The sequence below is a fragment of the Artemia sp. Qi Xiang Cuo genome, chromosome 19 (genome assembly GCF_049724085.1).
Source record: "Artemia sp. Qi Xiang Cuo chromosome 19, ASM4972408v1, whole genome shotgun sequence".
NCBI classification, from domain to species: domain Eukaryota; kingdom Metazoa; phylum Arthropoda; class Branchiopoda; order Anostraca; family Artemiidae; genus Artemia; species Artemia sp. Qi Xiang Cuo.
The window spans coordinates 43,041,551-43,064,147 of record NC_142812.1 but is presented as its reverse complement, the minus strand read 5'-3'; the positions used below and the strand labels follow the sequence as shown (position 1 = coordinate 43,064,147).

The window sequence follows — 22,597 nt, the reverse complement described above, 5'->3', positions numbered from 1 at the left end:
CTCCCCACCCCCTACTAAACAATTAATCAACATTCTAAGGATAATACATTTTTTTACAGGAACTTAAAGGAATTCAACACTCATACTCTATGATTCATCATGCTTCCTTTCATATACCGACAATCACCTCAATCGACACACAAGAAAAATTTTCTCTTTTAACATTCACAAGTATATACTCACTCCCAGATCAATCACCTTATCCGTGTCTTAAAACTGTACCACATCCTTGGGAATAAATTTTATATTTTTCGAGAAGAGTTTGGACAAACATGTATTGTTTGGGGGGGAGGTTTAACAAAAACAACTGTTTGATGGTTTGAACTAAAAATGGCAAAAAATTCAAGAAAATTTTCTCTTTTTCCTCTGGGAGGGGGTGGTCCCCAAGCCCCCTTCCTGTTACTTCGTATATAACTGGCTCATGGGTGTACAAAGGCTTAGGAAGGTAGAGGTAGGGTGGCAGAGTTCCATACTACGTCACTGCGTTGACCTTCAAGCACCTTTCAAATTAAGTACTTAATTTTTTATGCTAGGGGGTTGAGTTACATTACGTTAAGCATGGCCTTCCACTATTGAACAAGCGACCCAAAATGTAGGAGGGCAACTAGCCCCCCCACCCATGCCCTTTTTCCCCAAAGTCATTTGATCAAATTTGAGATAACCATTTGATTCAGAATAGTTGACAAGTCTAATAGCTATGCCTTTGGGGATTACATGACGTCGCACAGTCCCTAGGGAAAGGTATGTAAGCTACGCAATTTGCCCATTGTTCTCATATGGTATCTGTTTTTGGAAAATATACGGAATTTTTTTCGGGGGCGGGTATATTCTGTTGGGGGAGTAAAAAGAAAGTTTGAGTGGTCTATTTGTAACCTATTATGTCTTAAAAGTCTTGTTTTGTGTTAATTATCCCAGAAGAGAGAGAGAGAGAGAGAGGGGGAGGGAAGTATAATTGATTAACTAATTAAGGCCAACTCCCTTTGCAAAAGACTCATTTATTATTATTTTTTATGGCACAGCAACCATATTTGTTTTAGTAAGTTGCAAGGCTACTTGCTAGAAATGATGAAGAAATAAACAAGTATTGGGTAATCAACTTGTAACGTTAGGTGTGTGAAAAGTCATGTACGCCCGTTTCTTGCGTAAAAAAGTAGAAAAGAAGAAGTAGAATTATCGTAGGCAATTAAGCATTAAGCCATTCCATAGGATGGGGGTGTCTTCGTCAAAACTTCAAAATCAGTCTAATTATTCGGGAATTGTAGGACATTGCGGAGAGTGAAAAAAAGGTAAGCGCCCCCAGTACTTGTTAATTAAACGAAACATACCCAAGAATTGAAGTTAGGTTAATCCTAATGAAATATAACCTTCACATAACCTTTAGTTTATATGATAATATAATTCGGGCTATATATTTGCACATAATGGGGGGGGGGGCTGGGGGTAAAGTATTTGGACGGCGTCCCAACCTAACCTATCCCCCACCCCTAATGTGCGAATATGTAGCTCAAATTATACAAGTCCAATGTATTCTGTCACCCGTCATTTGTCTTTGTGGCTATGAAACCGGTTTTCTGATATCTAAACTAAGCGTAATTCTTGATCGCGTTTCGTTTAATTATCAAGTACCATATTGTCTAATGAGGAGGATGATAAAAAGGTAGCTGAGCCCTCTCCCCTCGATCACCCCTTGGGTCCTGGCCTCGCTGGTTATTTGGCTGGGAACGGGGTCAGTAGCGTGACTATAAGCTCAGCAAGAGTCGACCCAACTCTAAATGGGTACCTGGAGCAATCTGGGGAAGGTAAACAGGAAGAGCGTGGGAAAGCAAATGAGGGCTGGCCCCCAGCCCCGTAGTGCACTTCCTGGATGAAGGGCTTAGAAACGGAGATCATCACCGCCGGTAGGGACTGCAAAGTCCGATTCCGTGTTCTTTAACTGTTTTTTTTTTTTCATAGAACGTTGAACTACGAATGGGTTTAGTCTTATTTTCTCCTTGTTCGTCTAGTTAAGGGTTTTCAGACAGCGTGGTGCGTAATCCAAGGATCACGGACAAGGTCACTAAATGTTTGCGGGAAAGAGTTATAATGAACTTCAGTGATATACCAGGTGAACAATCATGAGATAATTTGAAAGAGGTAGGGTATGTATATTTTGCAGTCTCCTTGAGATTAATTTGGCCTAAGGGTTCTAGAATGGCAAAAAAACTTGAGCAAGAATACACAAAATCTTAAACATAAATCATGGCCAATTTTTTTTTCTGAGTGACAAATTATAGGGCTGAAAAAAGCATAATGCCAGTTTTGCACTGCTGCTCAATGGTTTACTTTATCGATTATCGTTCCTTTCGACTTCTTTCACTCAGCTTAACTAAACAAGACATAAACCGGGCGAATTTATTCGGGCATAGGGGGGAATTCAAGAAAAAAGAGGTAATCATGGCGTTTGTTTTTTATAAATTATAAAAAAAAATACCACAAGATTACATGGCTACCTGTATCCCAAGTCACCCTCCAGCTTATATTCACAGGCAATTGTAACTGCAAGTGGTTGGTGCGCCATTTTCTCCGGGTATCTTTTATTTTATTTTATCCGGGTAGCCATATTTGGAGCTACACGACATTGCAGTACTGTCCCACTGTCTGTTTCTTTTCGATGAGGCACGATAGTTCTTTCTAAAATTAAATGAATTTTTTTTTTTAAACTGAAAGTAGGGAAACCTAAAACGAACAGAAATTATTCCGCATATGAAAGGGGCTGTCCCCTTCTCAACGCCTCGTTCTTTACGCTAAAGTTTTTTATTGTTTAAAAAAATAGAGCTGTGAGAAAGTCAAACTTAAGCGTAAAGAGCAAGGCGTTGAGAAGGGGACAGCCCCTTTCATATACGCAATAATTTCTGTTCGTTTTAGGTTTTAACGTCGTTCCTTACTTTCAGTTAAAAAATTTCTGTTTTTTATTTAATTTTTGAATGTTTTTGAATTAATGCAGGTTTTGATTTTGGCTCACCGTACATGAATAATTAAAAAAAAATTTGCATATTAATTTTACTTTTATTTAGTTAAATGGGTTTCTCGAAACTTGTTTAATTTTATTTACGAACGTTTTTATTAGTAATAAATATACGTAACTTACGAATTAACTTACGTAACGAACTTCTATATTCATATATTTTTAATATGTATATTAGGGGGCTTGTCCCCCAGTTAATACTTTGCTCTTTGAGTTAAATTTCGAATTTTTTCCAATTCTCTAAAAATGACCGCTTAGTCACAAAGGCTGTTAATTAGAATAAATAGCTCTAATGAAAGTACTAAAAAATTTCTGGCTTAAAGAGCGAGGTATTTACTAAGGAGTGAACCCAATCATATACGTAATATTTTCTCTTCGTTTTAAGTTTTGATGTTACTCCTTACTTTCAGTTGAAAAACTTGTTGTTTTTATATTTGATTTCCGATCTTTTTTTTAAATAATGCTGGGAAATCCGGTGCCCCCTTCATAGCAATGTCCCTTCCCCCATGAAAACTTCCTACATGGAAAGATCCTCCCACATAACCCCCGCCCCCCCCTCTACCAGAAAAAATCCCCCTGAAAACGTCAGTATACTTCCCAATAACCAATACTATATGTTAACATTGGGTAAAGTTCATAACTTTCAGCCCTCCCCCAGGGGACTTCGGGGAATTAAGTCATCCTAAAAGACATAGTTATCACATTTTCGACCATGCTTAACAAAATGGCTATCTCAAAATTTTGATCGGGGGAGTTTGGGGAAAAATGAGCGTGGGAGGGGGCCTAGTTGCCCTCCATTTTTTTGGTCACTTAAAAATGGCACTAGAACTTTTAATTTCCATTCCAGTGAGCCCTCCCACGATATTCTAGGACCACTGGATCGATACGATCACCCCTGGGAAAAGAAAACAACAACAAATAAACACGCATCCATGATCTTTCTTCTGGCAAAAAATGCAAAATTCCACATTTTTGTAGATAGGAGCTTGAAAACTCTATAGTAGGATTCTCTGATACGCTGAATATGATAGTGTGATTTTCATTAAGGTTTTATAACTTTTAGGGGGGTTTTTCCCCTTTTTTCGAATATCAGCCAAATTTTCTCAGGCGCGTAACTTTTGATGGGTAGAACTAAACTTGATGAAACTTATATATTTGAAATCAGCATTAAAATCTAATTCTTTTGATGTATCTATTGGCATTGAAATCCCGTTTTCTAGGGTTTCGGTTACCACTGAGCCGGGTAGCTCCTTACTTACAGTTCGTTACCACGAACTGTTTGACAGGCTACATCTTTGGCTAAATCGTCTCTCACTCTTTTATAAAACTATTTTTCTTAACTATAATTTCAGCCAAGGGTAGATTACATGTACAAAAAGAGGTAGGTAATAAAAGGGTAGATTATAAGCGCAAAAAGAGGGGTGGTCGGGGCAGGAACTACCTCTTATTAGAGGGCTGTTTCCAAGAACGTATCAAGGATTGTTTTGGGAGGGGGGGGGGACAAAAAAACTATAAAAACCGCATCAAAAATTTGTTTATATTCATTTTGTTACGTTTTCACGAGATGGATAAATATTTAGGGGAGGGGGGGGGGCTCAAACCCCATACCCCATGGATACGGCCTTTGTTGTTTCAGCTCGTTCTGAGTTTTATTGCCGCTCATCAAAGATAAAAAAAAATTCTGTTGCAACCGTTTCAACAGTGCTCTTGGATATCTTTCGAATCAAGGAGTTGGAAATTGATGAAAACATGCTTTGTAAAAATATTTTATGTGTAAGAGAGAGTATTCCGAGAGGAAATGAGGAAGAATAATTTTCGGTGCGGGTGGATGTCTAAAATAGAGGTCCCGTTTCTTCTGGCTCACTCCTTATATGCAGGTTGTAAACGCGCACGACAAAAATTAAAATTAGGGATAAAGGATCACCGGCTAGAGTGGGTCCATATTTTTTTATTTTTTTTTGCTGCTTCAAAAATAAATATTAGCAAAGAAAAGTAATTTTATCCAGTAGATCTACATATAGAAGTTTATATGGGGGGGGGGGGAGATGGAAAATGTCCTTTACTTTAGTAGTGTGGAAATGTGTATCTTTTGGCAAGTAGTTTTTTTTATCTCGACTTGTTCTGATATTTGTGCTGACAACAGATATTTATAGTTTTTTTGTATACGAATTGAAAATATCGGAAGATTTTAAGCGGTTCAAACATTCAGTTTAATTTTTTTACAATTCAAATATAAAACCAGCAATTGGGGATTTTTCTCTCTAAATTACTAGTCAGCAAGAGAACTAGGGAGCCCCAAGTTTCATGAGTTTTCCATATTTTCAGATAGTTTCCAGGCTATTTGTTGTTTTTTTTAACCCCACGAAAAAAAAAGTTTTCGTATAATGTGCCTGACCCATGCTGGTAGAGGCTTGCAGAATTTGATGTCGAATGTAGACCTAACACCATGTAAATTTTTAAAATACGCCGTGCAATCCCACAGCATAAACTTTCCCATCTACTGACTCTCAAACCCCTAGTTATTGATTCATCCAGGAATGAAGTAACGGCTCGTTGATAAACCAGTTTCTTAGTCTAGAAAAAAGGTTTATCAGCTGATAGAAGCATGAACATTTAATTTTATGTTCACGCTCTAATCAGTGTAATTCATTGAGAAAACGAGTTTTGGTTAAGGAAACCGATTCTAGCGGGGACTTCCCCGTTAGTTTTCAAGGAGGCACACTTGTGCCTCTATAAAGAGGCGACCCACCACAATGTTAAGCGATTTCAGGTCCTAGAGGTCGCAGAGAGACGGCGGTAATCGCATTTTGTAGCCCAAGCTCAAACTAAGAAACTTGCAAAATTTCATCCTCCTCCGACTTTATCTTCATGGGGTAAACTGGGCCGGAAGTTTGGACCCTCCGACCACAGCCCCCCTTTAACGTTGTCCGATTGGGCTGAAATTTAGAGGTTGAGCTTTCCTAGGGTCTGGGAGCTTATCCTCGAAATTTCAGCTCAATCCGATCACTCCTTCCCTGTTTTCAAAAAACCAAATATAGCCACTTAAAATTCATCATTTCTTTTTTTTTCTTAGCCACGCCTACAGGCCACAGTTGGCAACGGATCCGGTTGAATGAGGACTCATTCGAAGCAGAATTCAACCTGTTAGGGCCTTTCGATATTTTCCGACCGAAAAAATTATCCCCCGAATTTACATTTACGAAAAACCTTGTTTGCCTATATTAGCCCATGTTAATTTTTCCCACCACAACCCCCCTTTAACGTTGTCTGATCGGGCTGAAATTTAGAGGATAAGCTTTCCTGGGGCCCGGGAGCTTATCCTCGAAATGTCAGCTCAATCTAATCACTCCTTCCTTGTTTTCCAAAAACCAAATATCTAGTTTTGCTTGCGTCAAAAAGATTCATCACGTTACTAAAAAACAATTTCAATTATGTCTCTTTAGTGTAGCGGTGAGACTCCTCGCTGTCAGGCGGAAAACCCAAGTTCGATTCACCGTTAAATCAAATTTTTTATATAATGAATTTAAATTTATAAAAAGAAACTCAGTTTCTTTTTTGAATTATTTGAAAAAAATTATGTTTTCTAAAGAGTTAAAGAGGCTGAGTTACAAGGTCGACCCTTAAAACACCCTGTCGAGAAAGAAAAGAATAATACACAATCATCTAACAGTTAGTCAAGCAATAATAAGGGGTGTATCCCATTTGAGCGCTTTCCCATTTGAGCGCCATGGCGCGCAAATGGGCATTTCCGATTTGCGCGCCGTATTTTAATTAGTTCAGTTGTGTCCCATTTGAGCGCCAGATAATATTTTGCGTTTCCTCTTCATGTTGAAAATCGCTCTTCTCTTATCCAAGTCCGAAATTGAACTGAACTGAGCTAACAATCTTGCACCCTCTTATAACATTTACTTCGAGCGCCCATTAATCCTAATTTACGATGCAAGGTCAGGTGACCTAATTGCGTAAGCGATTGCACAACCGTTTACCCACAAAATGCAATAGGATTTAGTGTGGGAGCATATTTTTTTACCCTCTTATAACAAGTATTTAATGATGCCAGGAACAATATTTCTGGTTAGTATTAATAAGTCAGTTTGACAATGAAGAGCTCCAAGAATAAACAACTGCTAGAACACGACGGTTTCGTCTACAGATTCGATAAGCCGATTTCTGGAGGAAGAAAGAAGAGCTGGAGATGCATGAAGAAGGGATGTCTCGGGCGGTTACACACTGATTCCAGCGACGGCTCACCAGTTTCAGTTGGTACGCACGACCACAGCGCTGATCCTCTGCAGACCCAGCAGTACAAATTCCGGTCAGACCTTCGAAGCGAGTCAGCCCGTACTACTCGTCCGATTCCCGCTATCTACGACGGCCAGGTCGCAAGTGCTGCTGCCAGTGGGCTGAGTGCTTTGCCTCAGTTACCCTATAAGCACGTGAAGTCGTCCATGTACAGATCACGAAACAAGCTGATACCACCACTGCCCGCTGATACTATATCCGTACCGACGCCCTTGCCCCAGGCTTTCAGTGAGACGTCTGCAAACCAGAGATTCCTCCTCTTTCAGCTTCAAAATAACGCTGCGATTTGCTTTGCAACCGACGAGTCGTTAAGTCTGCTTGAACGAAGCCCGGAATGGTATATGGACGGCACCTTCGACTCAGCTCCTTCCCCATTCGGCCAGTTGTTCACCGTTCACGTTTTCTTCGGCGACAAGCAACTTCCCGCTGTCTTCGTGCTCATGGAGAGCAAGTCTGCGCAGCTTTACAACGACGTCTTCAGCGAGCTGATCCTACAGGCTGCGATGAAAGGAGTGACACTTCGCCCGACGACCGTCGTCTCTGATTTTGAGACCGGTCTGCTGACATCCGTGAAGCAAGTTTTTCCGGCCGCCAAGCACCGTGGGTGTTACTTCCACTTTTGCCAAGCAGTAATCAGAAACTTGGGGCGTCACTCAGTCCGTGAGCTGTACATGACCGATGCAGACTTCAACCTCTACGTTCGAAAGCTTCTGGCTCTGGCGTTCCTACCTCCAGCGATCGTCAGAATCAATTCTGGTCCAATCATTTCTCACATCGTTCGTACCTGGCCTTCGGCTCGTCCGTTTGTCACTTACTTCAGCCGTCAGTGGTTCGACCAATGTCCTCCTCATTTCTGGTCAGTCTACGGCATCCAGCGAAGGACAAACAACGACCTCGAATCATGGCACATGCGGTTTAACCGAAGAGTCGGTCGCTACCACCCGAACTTGTGGCAGTTTATCTCTTTCCTGAAGGAAGAACAAGTAGTCGTCGATTCTGCAAGGACACAGCTACTCCAGGGTCATGTCATCCATCGGACGAACAAGAAGTATGCAAGGCTGAACGAACGACTCGAAAAGCTGTCGACGGAGTACAGGGCTGGAACTCGAACAGCAGACGAGCTTCTCTTGGGTGTCGCACATAACATTTCGCCGGATGTGTGATATTAGCAGTTTTTGTTTGTATTTTTACCAATATATTAATTTGAATTATCCGTTTTTGGCACGATTTTTGGGTGATTTCGTTCCATTTCTAAACGATCGTTGTGAAATAACTCTAAAAAAAGAGCCGAATATTTCGACTTGACCAGCAAGCCTTCTTCAGCGGCAATCAGTTCTTACCCTATGAACGTGCGTAAAATCTTCACTTATATTCTTCACAAGCTTAACAAACGTTTAGCTTCTTAACTCTCAGTACAGAGTTATTTCACAACCATTGACCCAATAAAATCCTCAGTTTTGTTCGTTGTCTTCGTGGCAATAAATATTTCTACAGGTCAATGTGGCAGCAAACCACGCTTCATCCACCGCAAAATCACAATTTTGGGTTTGGCGCTCAAATGGTACTCCGTGGCGCTCAAATGGGAACAAAATTCCGTGGCGCTCAAATGGAACAAAATTCCGTGGCGCTCAAATGGGAAAGCGCTCAAATGGGAACACCCCATAATAAGTAATAAACTGTACAAAAACGTGCAGAAATTATTTGAAAAAAACTACGTTTTCTAAAGAGTTAAAGAGGCTGAGTTACAAGGTCGAATCTTAAAACGTACAGGGATTAGGAGGCACAGTTGGGGGCTGCCGCCCCCAAATCCCCGCTTTCGCAGCCTTTAAATAAAAAAAAAAGTTTTTTAAACTGAAAGTAAGGAGCGACATTAAATCTTAAAACGAACAGAAATTATTCCGTATATGAAAGAGGCTGTGCCCTCCTCAACGCCTCGCTCTTTACGCTAAAGTTTGAGTTTCTCACAACTCTTTTTTTAAACAATAAAAACTTTAGCGTAAAGAGCGTGGCGTTGAGGAGGGCACATCCTCTTTCATATGCGGAATAATTTCTGTTCGTTTTAAGATTTAATGTCGCTCCTTACTTTCAGTTTAAAAAACTTTTTTTTTTTTATTTAAAGGCTGCGAAAGCGGGGGTTTGGGGGCGACAGCCCCCCAACTGTGCCTCCTAATCCCAGTACGTTTTAAGGTTCGACCTTGTAACTCAGCCTCTTTAACTCTTTAGAAAACGTAGTTTTTTTCAAATAATTAAATTGATAGGAACTAGTGACAACTTTGAGTCTGCAGTATGAGCAAAAGCATTGTCCTCGGTGCCTTTTTTCATTGTGAAATAGCATGTCATAACATGACGTTCATAGCCTTGACTGTTGGGGCACGCACAAAAAAACAATACACCTGTTAATTTTTTAAGCTTTCGGGTAATAAATTGATTATCGGTTTCAAATAATGTAACTTGTGATTATATGCATGATGTAGTGTAACTATATAAATAATAGTCCAAGCCGGATTCTAAAGGGATCTAAGCATACCAATTAATCCTAGCTTCAAACAGAAACGGTGTTATGCCAAACGGCTCACTCACAGTGGACGTAGTGACAACACAACTCTTTCCATCTAATTGGTTCACTCTATCTCTTCAAATGCCAACGACAAAAAAAAAATTGAATTTCCCTCACGATTTCCTCTATATTTTTTTCTTTAGATAATTTGCCAATTTCTTTTACATTTTTTTGAATTTTTTCTAATCCTCTCCCTACCAAAAATAATTTGTATATACTTCCCTGGTTCACGTTATATATATTATCCTTTGCTATGTCTTAAAAAGTAAATGTAAAGAATACGGAATTGGACTTTACAGTCCCTACCTGCGGTGCTGATCCCTGTTTCTTGGCCCTTCAGCCAGGAAGTGCAATGGCGGGTTGGGAGCCAACCACCCTGTGCTTTCTCACACCCTTCCTGTTTACCTTCCCCAGATTTCTCCAGGTACCCATTTAGAGCTGGGTAGACTCTGGCTGAGCTTACTGAGTCACACCATTGACCCTCGTCCCAAACCAAATAATTGGATACACTAGGATTCGGACTATGTCTAAGGAGTAGTATATTAATTAATATTAACTAGTTACAATTTCCAAATTATAGCTAGTTACACTTGTGTTGTTTTCGCGTTTTGTCAGCCTGTATTTTGGGTGTGTATTAAGATTTTATCTTGTTTTGTTGTTAATCTCTATAAAATACATTAATGGGAGCCGAAATTTAGGGAGCAAAATAATTTATATGCTAGATTGTGTTGTGAAGCACAATATCTGATTAGCATATTGTTGTAGCTACATTCTCTATAATAATCCATAAAGCCTTTAAGATATGGTTTATTTTACTTTTAAGCTCTCCCTTGTGTTTGAAGCAACACTGCATTGGTTCTAACCACATAAAGCTTGGAATATAAACTGGAAAACACCCAAAAATAAAAATGACACTCATCATTTTTCAAGTATTGCAACCCAACATCGAGTTTCCTAACGAATTGATAGTCTTCTTTCAAAGCAAAAAAGACCTGTTCGTGGCAGGGTGGTTGTGTTCAGGTATTCAACCCCTCCCCCTCAATTTTAAGACTTTCCCTATAACCCCTATCTTCTACGATTTTTTAATGTGTACACACTAAATGTAAACCCTCTCTCCCTAGAAGTATTCGTGTACAAGAGTCTAAGGCGGAAGCCTCAAATTTTTAGAGCTCTAAGTTTGAACTTTAGAGCATTATTAGTTTTAAATCTTTTTCAAAAAGCAGTTTCCACCAAAATAACTTTTTAGAAAAAACTAATTTTGTTTTCCTTTAAGAATTTGGATATATAATATATTCCAAAATAGTGCCACTTGAAAGTTAGAGGTTGAGCGAACCTCGAAAAATTCTTTCTCCTTGTTGTAGATAAATATTAAAAGGGTTAATTCTTCGGTCAAATCCTGTTGGTGCGTTTTTGAGATATTGAGTTGCTTTGCTTTACAGTGGAAATACAGCACATAACAGCCAGGATTGGCATCGCAGCAAAAATAAAAAAAATCAAAAAAATCACCGACAACTCGACTAAAAATCTCCTTCTAGAATTCTGGAAATACGATTCTACTAGTATTCTCGGTATGACAACCTGTGTCATACCGAGATATTACCTTTTCATATTTTGAAATACCAATCAATATAAATAAGGCCTTAAGTCTGCTGCCAGCTAAACAGAGAAGCAGCTATACGTTAACAATTATAACTCTTCTATAAAAGGAATGTGAGTAAACTTCAGTAAATTTAACGTAATAATAACTTATGATAGCATAGGAGATCTGACCGTGGTTGGTAATCATAGGTAGCCGGGTTCAATTCTTCCTACGGTAAGGAACATTGTTTATTTTCTAAGATTCTAGTATATTTTTTTATTGTTCGAATCAGTTTCTTCTCTGTTTCTTTCTCTTTCTGACTCTACATGATTATCGCTTTTAAATAAATAAAAACAAGTTGCACCGTTAATGAGCCACGATGCAGAATTCTAAAGTGTATTAGCACATTGTCCGTCACGCGTCAACCCAAAATCATTCCAATCTTTCGTCCCTTAGTTCTATGACCAATCTTTCATACCTTATTTCTGCCCTAGAAATGATGTATGGGCGGATGAATGATAGACTTATCTATCAACAAGTGAAATGACTTCATATCTGTGGCTCTCAGGCACAATTCGCTGCTAGCAGACATGGATTTTATTTCACATTTTTTGCACTACTGAAGCCACAAATATCGAACCCTAGTGCTAAAAGAACAGAGGCAAACCCAAAATAACGCCATTCCTTCGCCATCCATAATAAAAAAGGCGCTAGATATGAAATTCCTAGAAATTGAAATTTGAAATTAGAAATATTAAATTCAAATTCATATTCCACCTCAGTATGTCAGCACCACCAATCGTATATTGAATGCCAACTACTTCTTTTTTCAGAAAATCCTAAAAATCACCAAAAGAATCCTCGAGAGAGAAAAAAATGAAAAAAAATTTGGGGATAAATCACCAACAGTGACAACCCAGGTAACAGCATAATGAGGATTTTTTGCAACAAGTAGTGTCTTGGGAGCAAAAAGTGCCAGTCGTGAATATCTAACCAAGGCATTGAAAATTGGCCATGCTTCCATTGTCCTAATCAATTTATCTTAGTGAACTGGTATTAATAATTGGGTCTAGTTTATGATTCTGCAAGTTTCTTGAAGACACTGAAGTTATTGATTTACAAAATGAAGAAAACAGTGAAATCTTTAGAATGTTTTAATCCATAAGTCGGCTGGAAAGTAGGGGAGCCACCCGACGAAAAAAGGAATCATTAGATTTTAGTAATTTCTTGCTTGATTTAGTGATTTTCTTCAATAATCTAGTGATTTACGTGCTGATTTGGTGATTTTTCCCTTAGGCAGTACAAAAAATCACTAGAAATAGTGATAAATCACTAGGGGTGGCAGCTCTGCTGGAAAGGAAAACTATGCCGACTTTGCGTGTCAGCCCATGAATAACTCCCTTTATTCTTATTAGGCATGAATGCTCTGACTTAGACAGAAAAGGGTGCGGGTCTTAGGTTAGGGTTTTACCTTTGTCCTTTAGTTTAGGGTTTTAGGTCCTTTAGGTTGTATCCTTTAGGTTAGGGTTTTAGGCTTTGTCCTTTAGTTTCTGACCTCATCTTTAAAAATCCCGAAAGTGAGAGGGCTAGTCCTTAAGACCAGTCCATTTCCTAAGCATAAGTATAATAACTGGTTGACTTTTTCTCCCTCTTTTAGGAATCGTCACCTTACATAATTCAGAGGACGATTTCAACTGCTGAAGGTACTGTAAAATTTGCCGCTGAGAAGACTATGCCATTTGCACTACCAGTTGTCACGAGCATGCCTATGCACATGGTTGACAGTATTGCCTGCAAAACCCTTGATAAGTTTGAAGAAAAAATGCCTGTTGTAACCAAAACTCCTGAAGAGGTACCTAGCTTATTTGTTCTCAATTAATTGTGACGAATCTGTTATTATTCATACGTTTTCATTCCTACTAAAAAATTAAAATGTTTAGCAACTTTGGTCACTTAAGTACTTTTTTGGGTCAATTGATTAAGATCAATAAATCCCTCAGCGGTGTCAATTTGGGAAAAATTGATGGGGGGGGGGTGTATTTTTCAGGGTCGGGGAGGCACTTCGGTTGTTTATTTTTCTGCATTTTCGATTTTTTCGATCAGAAACACCAAAAGAGGTATTTCAATATTTGACGGGCTAATGCTCACTGCCCCCCCCCCTAATTGACGCCACTGAAATTCTTGCCCCAGCCATTTAAACATTTGCCTCTCAATTACCTGGACTATCTGTCTTGGCTTTTCTCTGTCTACAATTAGCCATGTCTTGATGCACCCTACTGCAAAATGCTTGATAACTTCAATTCAAGTGAACGTCATTAAAGTTTATTTGGGTTGAGTAACTCACCATAAGTTCATAACACCCATAGCAATAAATTCTTTAAAGTAGATTTCATAGGTTTATTTTTACACAATTAAAATTAAAGAAAGTACTTGAGGACTCGAAGTTTTAACCGTGAAATTGAACTATAGCGAAATCTCAGAAAACCAAGTACAAAACCTCCAAGTTGGAACTTCACGTTCCACGTAACGTAACGTAACTTCACGTTCCACGTAACGTAACGTAACTTCACGTAAGTAACAATAAAAGAAATATTTCGTTACCTCTCCCAAATTTTCAAGGCTTCAGACATCCAGCTTCCAAAGTACATGGCAATATCGCCTGTAATAATCTTTATAAGGTCAAGAGAAAGGCTGTTATTTCAACCAAAGTTCATGAGGAACAGGAGCTAAGTTTCTGTGATTCTTCAGGGGAGGATGAGTGAGATAGCCTGAGATGACCCTGATTTAGATGGAAGTTTGTCTGACATATAGGCTAAATTTCTGAGATCTAAATCTCACACAATCCAGAGGTATTGAAATGAAAAATAATTCTTGGATAGCATTTATTGGCTAAACAAATGCACGACAAGTGCTTGGGGGGGGGGGGTGAGGGCCCTGTCTCTCAAAAATCTAACTTTTTCCATATTTCTAAGCGCTTCTTAGGAACAGGAGCTCCTAGAAGCGCTTTATACAATCCTGAAAAAGGCTTATGCCAGCTTTGCCTCTCACTCAGGCTACCTGTCTTGGCTTTGTCGCCAATTGGCCAATGGCTTCATGGCAACTTGATTTTAAATAAAAAATCAACGGACTCGGTCGAAGCCTTCGGCCTCAACCTCGTTAGGTTTGAGTAGTATCTTTATTATTGTCTCCCTCCCACCCCCATCCTAAAACAACATAGCAACATGTCTGATAGGTAGCTGCTAGATAATGTTTCAGAATGTTTGGTGGTTGGAGATGCTTCAACATGAATGTGTCCTAGAGGGCTCGTGATTCCTTATGGGGGGGGGGATAAATTCTGGAGAGTGAGTTGATTAAATTTGAAAAAAGGAGACAAAAATAGTTGAGTATATTGAAAAAATAGAAAGGTATGGAAGGAATAATAACAATTTTTGGAAAGGGGCTCTGTGCAACCACCCTAGTGGCTGTCTCGCTTAGAAGTGTTTTAAATTGAGTGTCTATGGTCGCTCAAAATGTATTAAGTTGTACAACATGAATTTGGAGCTGAGTGGGATTACAGATTTTTTTTTTCTACTATTGATTATTTTTTGTTTGTTTTTATTAAGGACCAGTAGTTTATAAAAATAAGGTTTTTTATCGGCGTTCAACATACTATGGAAACAATTGAGATTTCAATGGCTCATTTTAATAATAAGAAGATACTATTTCTTATAAGAAAAATACTAAATACTAATACTATACTGATGAATACTATTAAATACTTTAGTACTATAAATTAAATTAATTATACATTAATTTTATTATATAATTGAATTATAATTAAATAAAATATTAAATTAAATATGTAATTATAATATTAAAAAATATATTTTATAATTAATATATAATTAAAATAATTATAAATTTTATCATAAATTAAATACTATACTAATAAGAAAAATAATATTTCTTTAAATAAGAAACAGGATTTTGGAAGAACCTGAAATTTCTTGGAGGAATCTAAATCTCTCTAATGTCTAAATATCTCTACAGATCAATAATATTGGATAAAACAGATCGGATCGATCAATTAAGATTGTTTAGTTTGAGGAAGTTACGCTGTAAATTCAAGTTTTACAAAAATAAATTGCTATTCACATTATTTGCATCAGCCATATGGCAGCTTCTACTATTAATAGAACTTTGGCAGCAGTAGCACTATTCAAAATATACCCATTTTTTGCTATATCACCCTATTCGTACGATAAGGAGACAATTGCGAATAAAAGTCATAGATTTCATACAAGATCCAAGTGATTTTGATTTTCTTATTCTCGACATTATAACTTTAAAGGTCAAATGAACTAAACAATGCTAGAAAAGAAGCAAATGGTCAAAGAAAACAACAAAAATTAAGGAAAGCTGAATTTATTTCCTTTTTTCTCTTATTCAAAGATATCTGATTATTACATATAATATGCATATATATATATATATATATATATATATATATATATATATATATATATATATATATATATATATATATATATATATATATATATATATTTCATGACGTCTAAATGGGCCTTAAATTAGAAGTAGTTCCTTTGTAAAATTACGTTTTTGTTTTTTTTATTGGACCTTTAACTTTTACCTCGGCTTGTCTTTTGTCATTATGAAAGACATATCGCCGAACCTTTGTTTTTCTTAATTGTCCAGGTGATGGGACAAAAACTTCTTCTTTTGCCTAGGCTTGTATTTGTCATTATGAGACATATTGCCAAACCTTTGTTTCTTTTAATTGTTCAGGTGAAGGGACAAAAACTTCTTTTTCTTCCAACGATTTATCTAATCCAGGTTTTTGATTTTCGAAGGCATGCTAGGTATTGATGACCTTATCCATGTCAAGATCCAAAACCTAATAATCATCGCTATCATTTTCAATTTTTTCGGTTCGATTTACTTCGGCTTGTCTTTCGTCATCATGAAATACATACAGCCAAACCTTTGTTTTTTTTTAACAAAGGTATGGTGGGCATTGATGATCAAAAAAGAAATATCACTCTAACAATATGACGTTTCGTTGGTAGTTGTCAGGCCTTCCTTCCGCACTTTGTTATATGCTCTTTGTTCATTTTCAGATGGTAGCAGAACTTTTAAGCTACGTTGTCTTTTCTCACGAGAAAATGCAACATATAATGTTCCATGATTAAAAACTGGAGTCCTAAGGTCGACGCCGACAAATTCAAAAGTGTGCCCTTACGACTTGTGTATAGTATGGCAAATGCGGGTCGAATTGGAAATTGATGTCGTTGACCAGTACATCCAAGTTGACCTTTACTAGAGTCCATATTTTACTAACTTCTTTGTTGATTGAAGCTAAAATAACTCGATCCTTCATTAAATCGAAACTTTGTTTAGACGAACATTCTCCAAATTCTTCCTCGACTAAATTGCCACTTGAAATTATATCTTCCGGTAATTCAATTTCATTAAGTTTATTTTTAGGAAGATTTCCATTTCCCAGTTCGAGGATGTACTTTGCAAATGCTTCCTGTTCAGGGTCGACCCGCATATTTTTCTCAAAGGAAATATGTTTGAAATTCTTCCAAAAATGACTATTTTTATTGATAAATCGAGTGTTTCACTGCAGTTGCGTCGGGTTTGAACTGGTAAACACTGTCGGAAATCCCCTCCAGCAACTAAAATTTTCCCAGCAAATGGTAGGTTTGCAAATTTTCCCAGCAAATCCATTTAAGCCATATGCAGGAAACAGAATCTGAGGAAAGTGGAACTTTCAAGCCAAAGGTCTTGTGTGTTGTTAGTCCAAATGGCAATAAAGTTGCTGCTATTCTTGTATAAGCCACACGTTGTGGTATGTAATTTTTCCACACAGAATGTGATACAAGGTCTTATAAACAAATGTTTACCACTTGGTCCATCTATGAAAAACGATTTTTCCCAAAATAATTAGGATCATTAACATCCAGTAAAATATTGACAACCAGCGAGTACTTGCTGCACTTTGTAGGTGACTGGTCCAGCCCGTCCAGGAAAATGGTCAAAGTACCATCTAGCCTCCGTTTTGTGGGCACAATGTGTTTTTTTTTTTTCCCTCCATACCCGGGCACTTCTAATCGAAGGAGTTGTCGTAGAAACTTCGAAAAGGGCTCATTCGATTGTAAATTAGAGTGGCTACAGCCCTTTTTAATAGTCGAAAGTGATTGTAGGGCAACTAGCCCCCCCCCCAAGCCCATTCGTCTCCAAAACACAGTCTATACAAAATTTGAAATAGCACTTTTGCTCATAGTAATTGATTTACCTATAGAAAATATCTTTTTGAGGAGGACACTCCCCGACAACCCTCGGAGCTAGAGTTTTAAGTTATTCCCTGAGGGCATATAAGATCAATGCTAACACAATTTACAGTTTGTTATTTTTTTTTTTTTTAAAGCAGGGCACGTCATATAGAAGGGGTCGTCGTAGAGACTTCAAAAGCGGTTCATTCGATTGGAAATCGAGAGTTCTAGTGCTCTTTTTAATAGTTGAAAGCGATTGGAGGGCAACTAGACCCCCCCCGTACGCCAATCATTCCCCCAAACACATCCAATAGAAATTTTGAGATAACCATTTTGTTCAGCCAATCAAAGTTTTGAGATAGCCATTTTGTTTAGCGTAGGTTAGTTGATTTCCAGATAGAAAATAGGTTTTTGAGAAGGACACTCCCCCACAACCCTCAGGGCAGGGGTTTTAAGTTATGCCCTGGGGGTATATAAGGTTTTTATAGAAGGCGTTGTAGTAGAAACTTCATAATAGGCTCATTTGATTAGAAATTCAAAGGGCTAGTGCCCTTTTTAATAGTCGAAAGTGATTGGAGGGCAACGAGCCTCCCCCCTCACACCCATCATTCCCCCAAACACATCCAATCAAAATTTTGAGATAGCCAGAAGTGCAAATTTTGTTCTGGCCTTGGGAAGGCATAGGGGTTTTGCACCCAACTTATGTTAATTTCTGCTCGTTTTGAATTTGACTCGGTTATTTATTGTAATTTCTTTTCGTTTTGGGTTTCATTTATGTATCGATGCTGATTTGTGGTAGTTTCGAGCTTGGTAGATTATAGCATATTATCAAGGAGGCACACGTGTGCCTCTATAAAGAGGCGACCCACCACAATGTTAAGCGATTTCAGGTCATAGAGGTCGCAGAGAGACGACGGTGATCGCATTTTGTAGCCCAAGCTCAAACTAAGAAACTTGCAAAATTTCATCCTCCTCCGACTTTATCTTCATGGGGTAAACTGGGCCGGAAGTTTGGACCCTCCCACCACAGCCCCCCTTTAACGTTGTGCGATTGGGCTGAAATTTAGAGGTTAGGTTTTCCTAGGGCCCGGGAGCTTATCCTCGAAATTTCAGCTCAATCCGATCACTCCTTCCCTGTTTTCAAAAAACCAAATGTAGCCACTTAAAATTCATCATTTCTTTTTTTTTTTTAGCCACGCCTACAGGCCACAGTTGGGAACGGATCCGGTTGAATGAGGACTCATTCGAAGCAGAATTCGACCTGTTAGGGCCTTTTGATATTTTCAGACCGAAAAAATTATCCCCCGAATTTACATTTACGAAAAACCTTGTTTTCCTATATTAGCCCATGTTAATTTTTCCCACCACAACCCCCTTTAACGTTGTCTGATCGGGCTGAAATTTAGAGGATAAGCTTTCCTAGGGCCTGGGAGCTTATCCTCTAAATATCAGCTCAATCTGATCACTCCTTCCCTGTTTTCCAAAAACCAAATATCAAGTTTTGCTTGCGTCAAAAAGATTCATCACCTCACTAAAAAACAATTTAAATTATGTCTCTTTAGTGTAGCGGTGAGACTTTTGGCTATCAGGCGGAAAACCCGAGTTCGATTCACCGTTAGATTAAATTTTTTATATACTGAATTTAAATTAAAAAAAAAAATTCAGTTTCTTTTTTAAATTATTTGAAAAAAATTATGTTTTCTAAAGAGTTAAAGAGGCTGAGTTACAAGGTCGACCCTTAAAACACCCTGTCGAGAAAGAAAAGAATAATACACAATCATCTAACAGTTAGTCAAGCAATAATAAGTAATAAACTGTACAAAAACGTGCAGAAATTATTTGAAAAAAACTACGTTTTCTAAAGAGTTAAAGAGGCTGAGTTACAAGGTCGAACCTTAAAACGTACAGGGATTAGGAGGCACAGTTGGGGGGCTGCCACCCCCAAACCCCCGCTTTCGCAGCCTTTAAATAAAAAAAAAAGTTTTTTAAACTGAAAGTAAGGAGCGACATTAAATATTAAAACGAACATAATTTTTCCGTATATGAAAGAGGCTGTGCCCTCCTCAACGCCTCGCTCTTTACGCTAAAGTTTTTATTGTTTAAAAAAAGAGTTGTGAGAAAGTCAAACTTTAGCGTAGAGAGCGAGGCGTTGAGGAGGGCACAGCCCCTTTCATATACGGAATAATTTCTGTTCGTTTTAAGATTTAATGTCGCTCCTTACTTTCAGTTTAAAAAACTTTTTATTTTATTTAAAGGCTGCGAAAGCGGGGTTTGGGGGCGGCAGCCCCCCAACTGTGCCTCCTAATCCCTGTACGTTTTAAGGTTCGACCTTGTAACTCAGCCTCTTTAACTCTTTAGAAAACGTAGTTTTTTTCAAATAATATATATATATATCTTTAGGCGACTGTCCTCTTCCAACATCAAGATTTTTTATAAGTTCCTGTAATTCCCTTTCTTTAAACATAAGTCGTCATTTTTCAGTATCTTAAATATACCCACTCCACTCCCCCACGGAGCAAATTCTTGCATTGCTGCCTCCATACCTCCGGTACTTTCATCATTGAGCTATCCCACGAAATACCCTAACCTACATTCTTAAATTTCTCAAATAACCGTGAAAATGTTACTAATTAGCTTCTCAAGATGTGGTAGCAACCAACAAGACACTAAGTGCTCTTCTGAAAACAATTTCATAGGATACATTTATCAAAAACAAATATGATTGTAGCATTTAAGTCAATGAGCACTGTTTTGCACTGTAGATAGACAAAAAGGGATGTGTCATCAGGGTTGCCACCATGGTCAGTTTCTAAAGTGCTACAATTGCCCAAATATGCGTGCTAAGCAGCGACTTTCGCTGCTACAGCCAAAAAATTACCGTAAAAATTGACTAAAATGGTACTAAAATAGCACTTTCGTGCTACAGATAGCAACCCTGAGCATGTGCTACAGTGCTACACATAGTGAAATAGTGCTAAAATAGTACTTTCGTGCTGCAGATGGCAACCCTGACCCCGTACTACAGTGATACTCATAATGAAACAGTGCTAAAATAGCACTTTCGTGCTACATGTGGCAACCCTGTGTGTCACCTAATAGCTCAACACTTTTCTTTGTATTTTTTAAAAGTATTTAGTTTTTTTTAAGGATTTTTTTATTAGATAATACAGACTACCAAAGATTATGTCAATGGGAAGTTACAACCTACGTATGACCGTGTTGAAGCTGTCAAATCTAGCGTAACAGTTGCTACTGAACGCGTATTAACGTCGAGCGTTGGGCAAATGGCTTTAGGCGGTGTCTTGACAGCCTTAGACACAGCGGATAATTGTGTGGAATATTTTCTCCCTGGAAAGGACAAATTGAATGATAAAGGTAGATATTCCAGTTAGATTACTGTTTAAAATCTTTGCCTTCTAGTTTTCTTTGATATCTGGCTTACTGTTCCGATGTTTACTCTGTGGAATACTCGTTGAAAGAATTCTATACTTTCTAATAATAGACATTTGCGCATATTCAAATTTATAATAAAATTGACGGTAAAATTTAAGAAGAAGTGGAATACTATATGATTATTCTCAATTTTATTTGCCTTAATAAAATTATGGTAAAGATAGCGACCATGTTGGACTGAACACCTACAGAAAGATTAACCTTGACAAAAAGTTAATAATATTCCATCATTTTAACTAATGTTAAAATGATTAAACATCCAACATTAAACATCATGTTTCACCGAAATATTCGCCCTGCTGTCAAACCTTAGACTAGACGTTAAGTTAGGATAGGCTAGGCTATACATTAGGCTTGGCCTCATTCTTTGAAACCCTGACTTGATGGAAAATCCAGATACATAGCACATTTTCTACATTGAAAAGCGGACATTCTACAATCCTTACGAAAACCTTAGACCAGTGAACCCAGTCATCCAAACCAATTTTATTTGTTTTACTTAATAATTGGCTGATTGCGATATAAATTACTGAGTCATTCAGAGGGAAAATTGACCCATGTTAGGAAACAATGAGAAATTCAAAAGATAAATATCAATGTTGGTTGCGATGTCATATATCACATACAGGAAAAAGTCCTCGACTTTTTATTAGCTTGGTATAAAATGACGACCCCAAGATAAGTTACTCAAATATGACATCATACACTTTTTAGGCTATCAGTTTTCGATTTTAGCTTTTGTGAATGACCTTTCTTTCCTTCTGTCACTTCTTCTTCTTCTTTTTTTCTTTCTTTTGTGTTTTTTTCTCTTTTTTTCTGTTCTTTCTTTTGTTTTCTTTTTTCTTTCTATTTTGTCAGTACTTGTTTTTGAATTTTATGTGCTTTGTGGGATCTCTGATTGTGTTATTGATTTTTTTGTTTGTTTTTTTTTAGAAACAAAAAAATAAAAATAAATGTATCTTCTATTATCCGTATCACTTCTCATGCTTGTCTATGTCGCTAAGACAATTATAGGGAATCAGTCAATAACACTGTATATAAATAATGTTATATCTGTATACAGTGGTCAATAATTCATATAATCTGATTTATTTGGCTCTAGTAAATTGCTTTGCAGATAAACTAAGGTGAATCTCGTTTCACCCATTAATATAAATTGGCAGTACTTGGACAGTTTGAAGTTATAAAACAATTCTTACTTCATAATGAGCGTTTGCCGTATAATGCACAAGTACCTAATTAAATAGCCATTCTTGCTGTAATTAAATAGAAGAAGAAACATTCTTCTGCTCTGTTTGAGTTTACTTCAAAGGGTCAGTTTTTATTCTTCTTTTTTTGAGCACTGAAGACAGCTTGGAGGATGTCCTTGCCGAAATATATTTTTTTGTCCTTTTCGCTTCTTTTCTGTCCACCGGCTGATATTA

At 37.7% G+C, this 22,597-nt stretch overlaps 1 protein-coding gene across 2 annotated transcripts in view; it reads left to right on the top strand.

The window, feature by feature from the left end:
* The window catches only part of LOC148940876 (perilipin-2-like), a 53,631-nt gene that overhangs the window by 13,902 nt on the left and 17,132 nt on the right, over window positions 1-22,597 (top strand). For both annotated transcript variants that reach the window (XM_089104766.1, XM_089104767.1), the window contains exons 3-4: window positions 13,100-13,294; window positions 20,882-21,095. In XM_089104766.1, coding sequence (XP_088960892.1) covers window positions 13,100-13,294; window positions 20,882-21,095 — 409 coding nt within the window. The remainder of the gene's footprint in view (window positions 1-13,099; window positions 13,295-20,881; window positions 21,096-22,597) is intronic.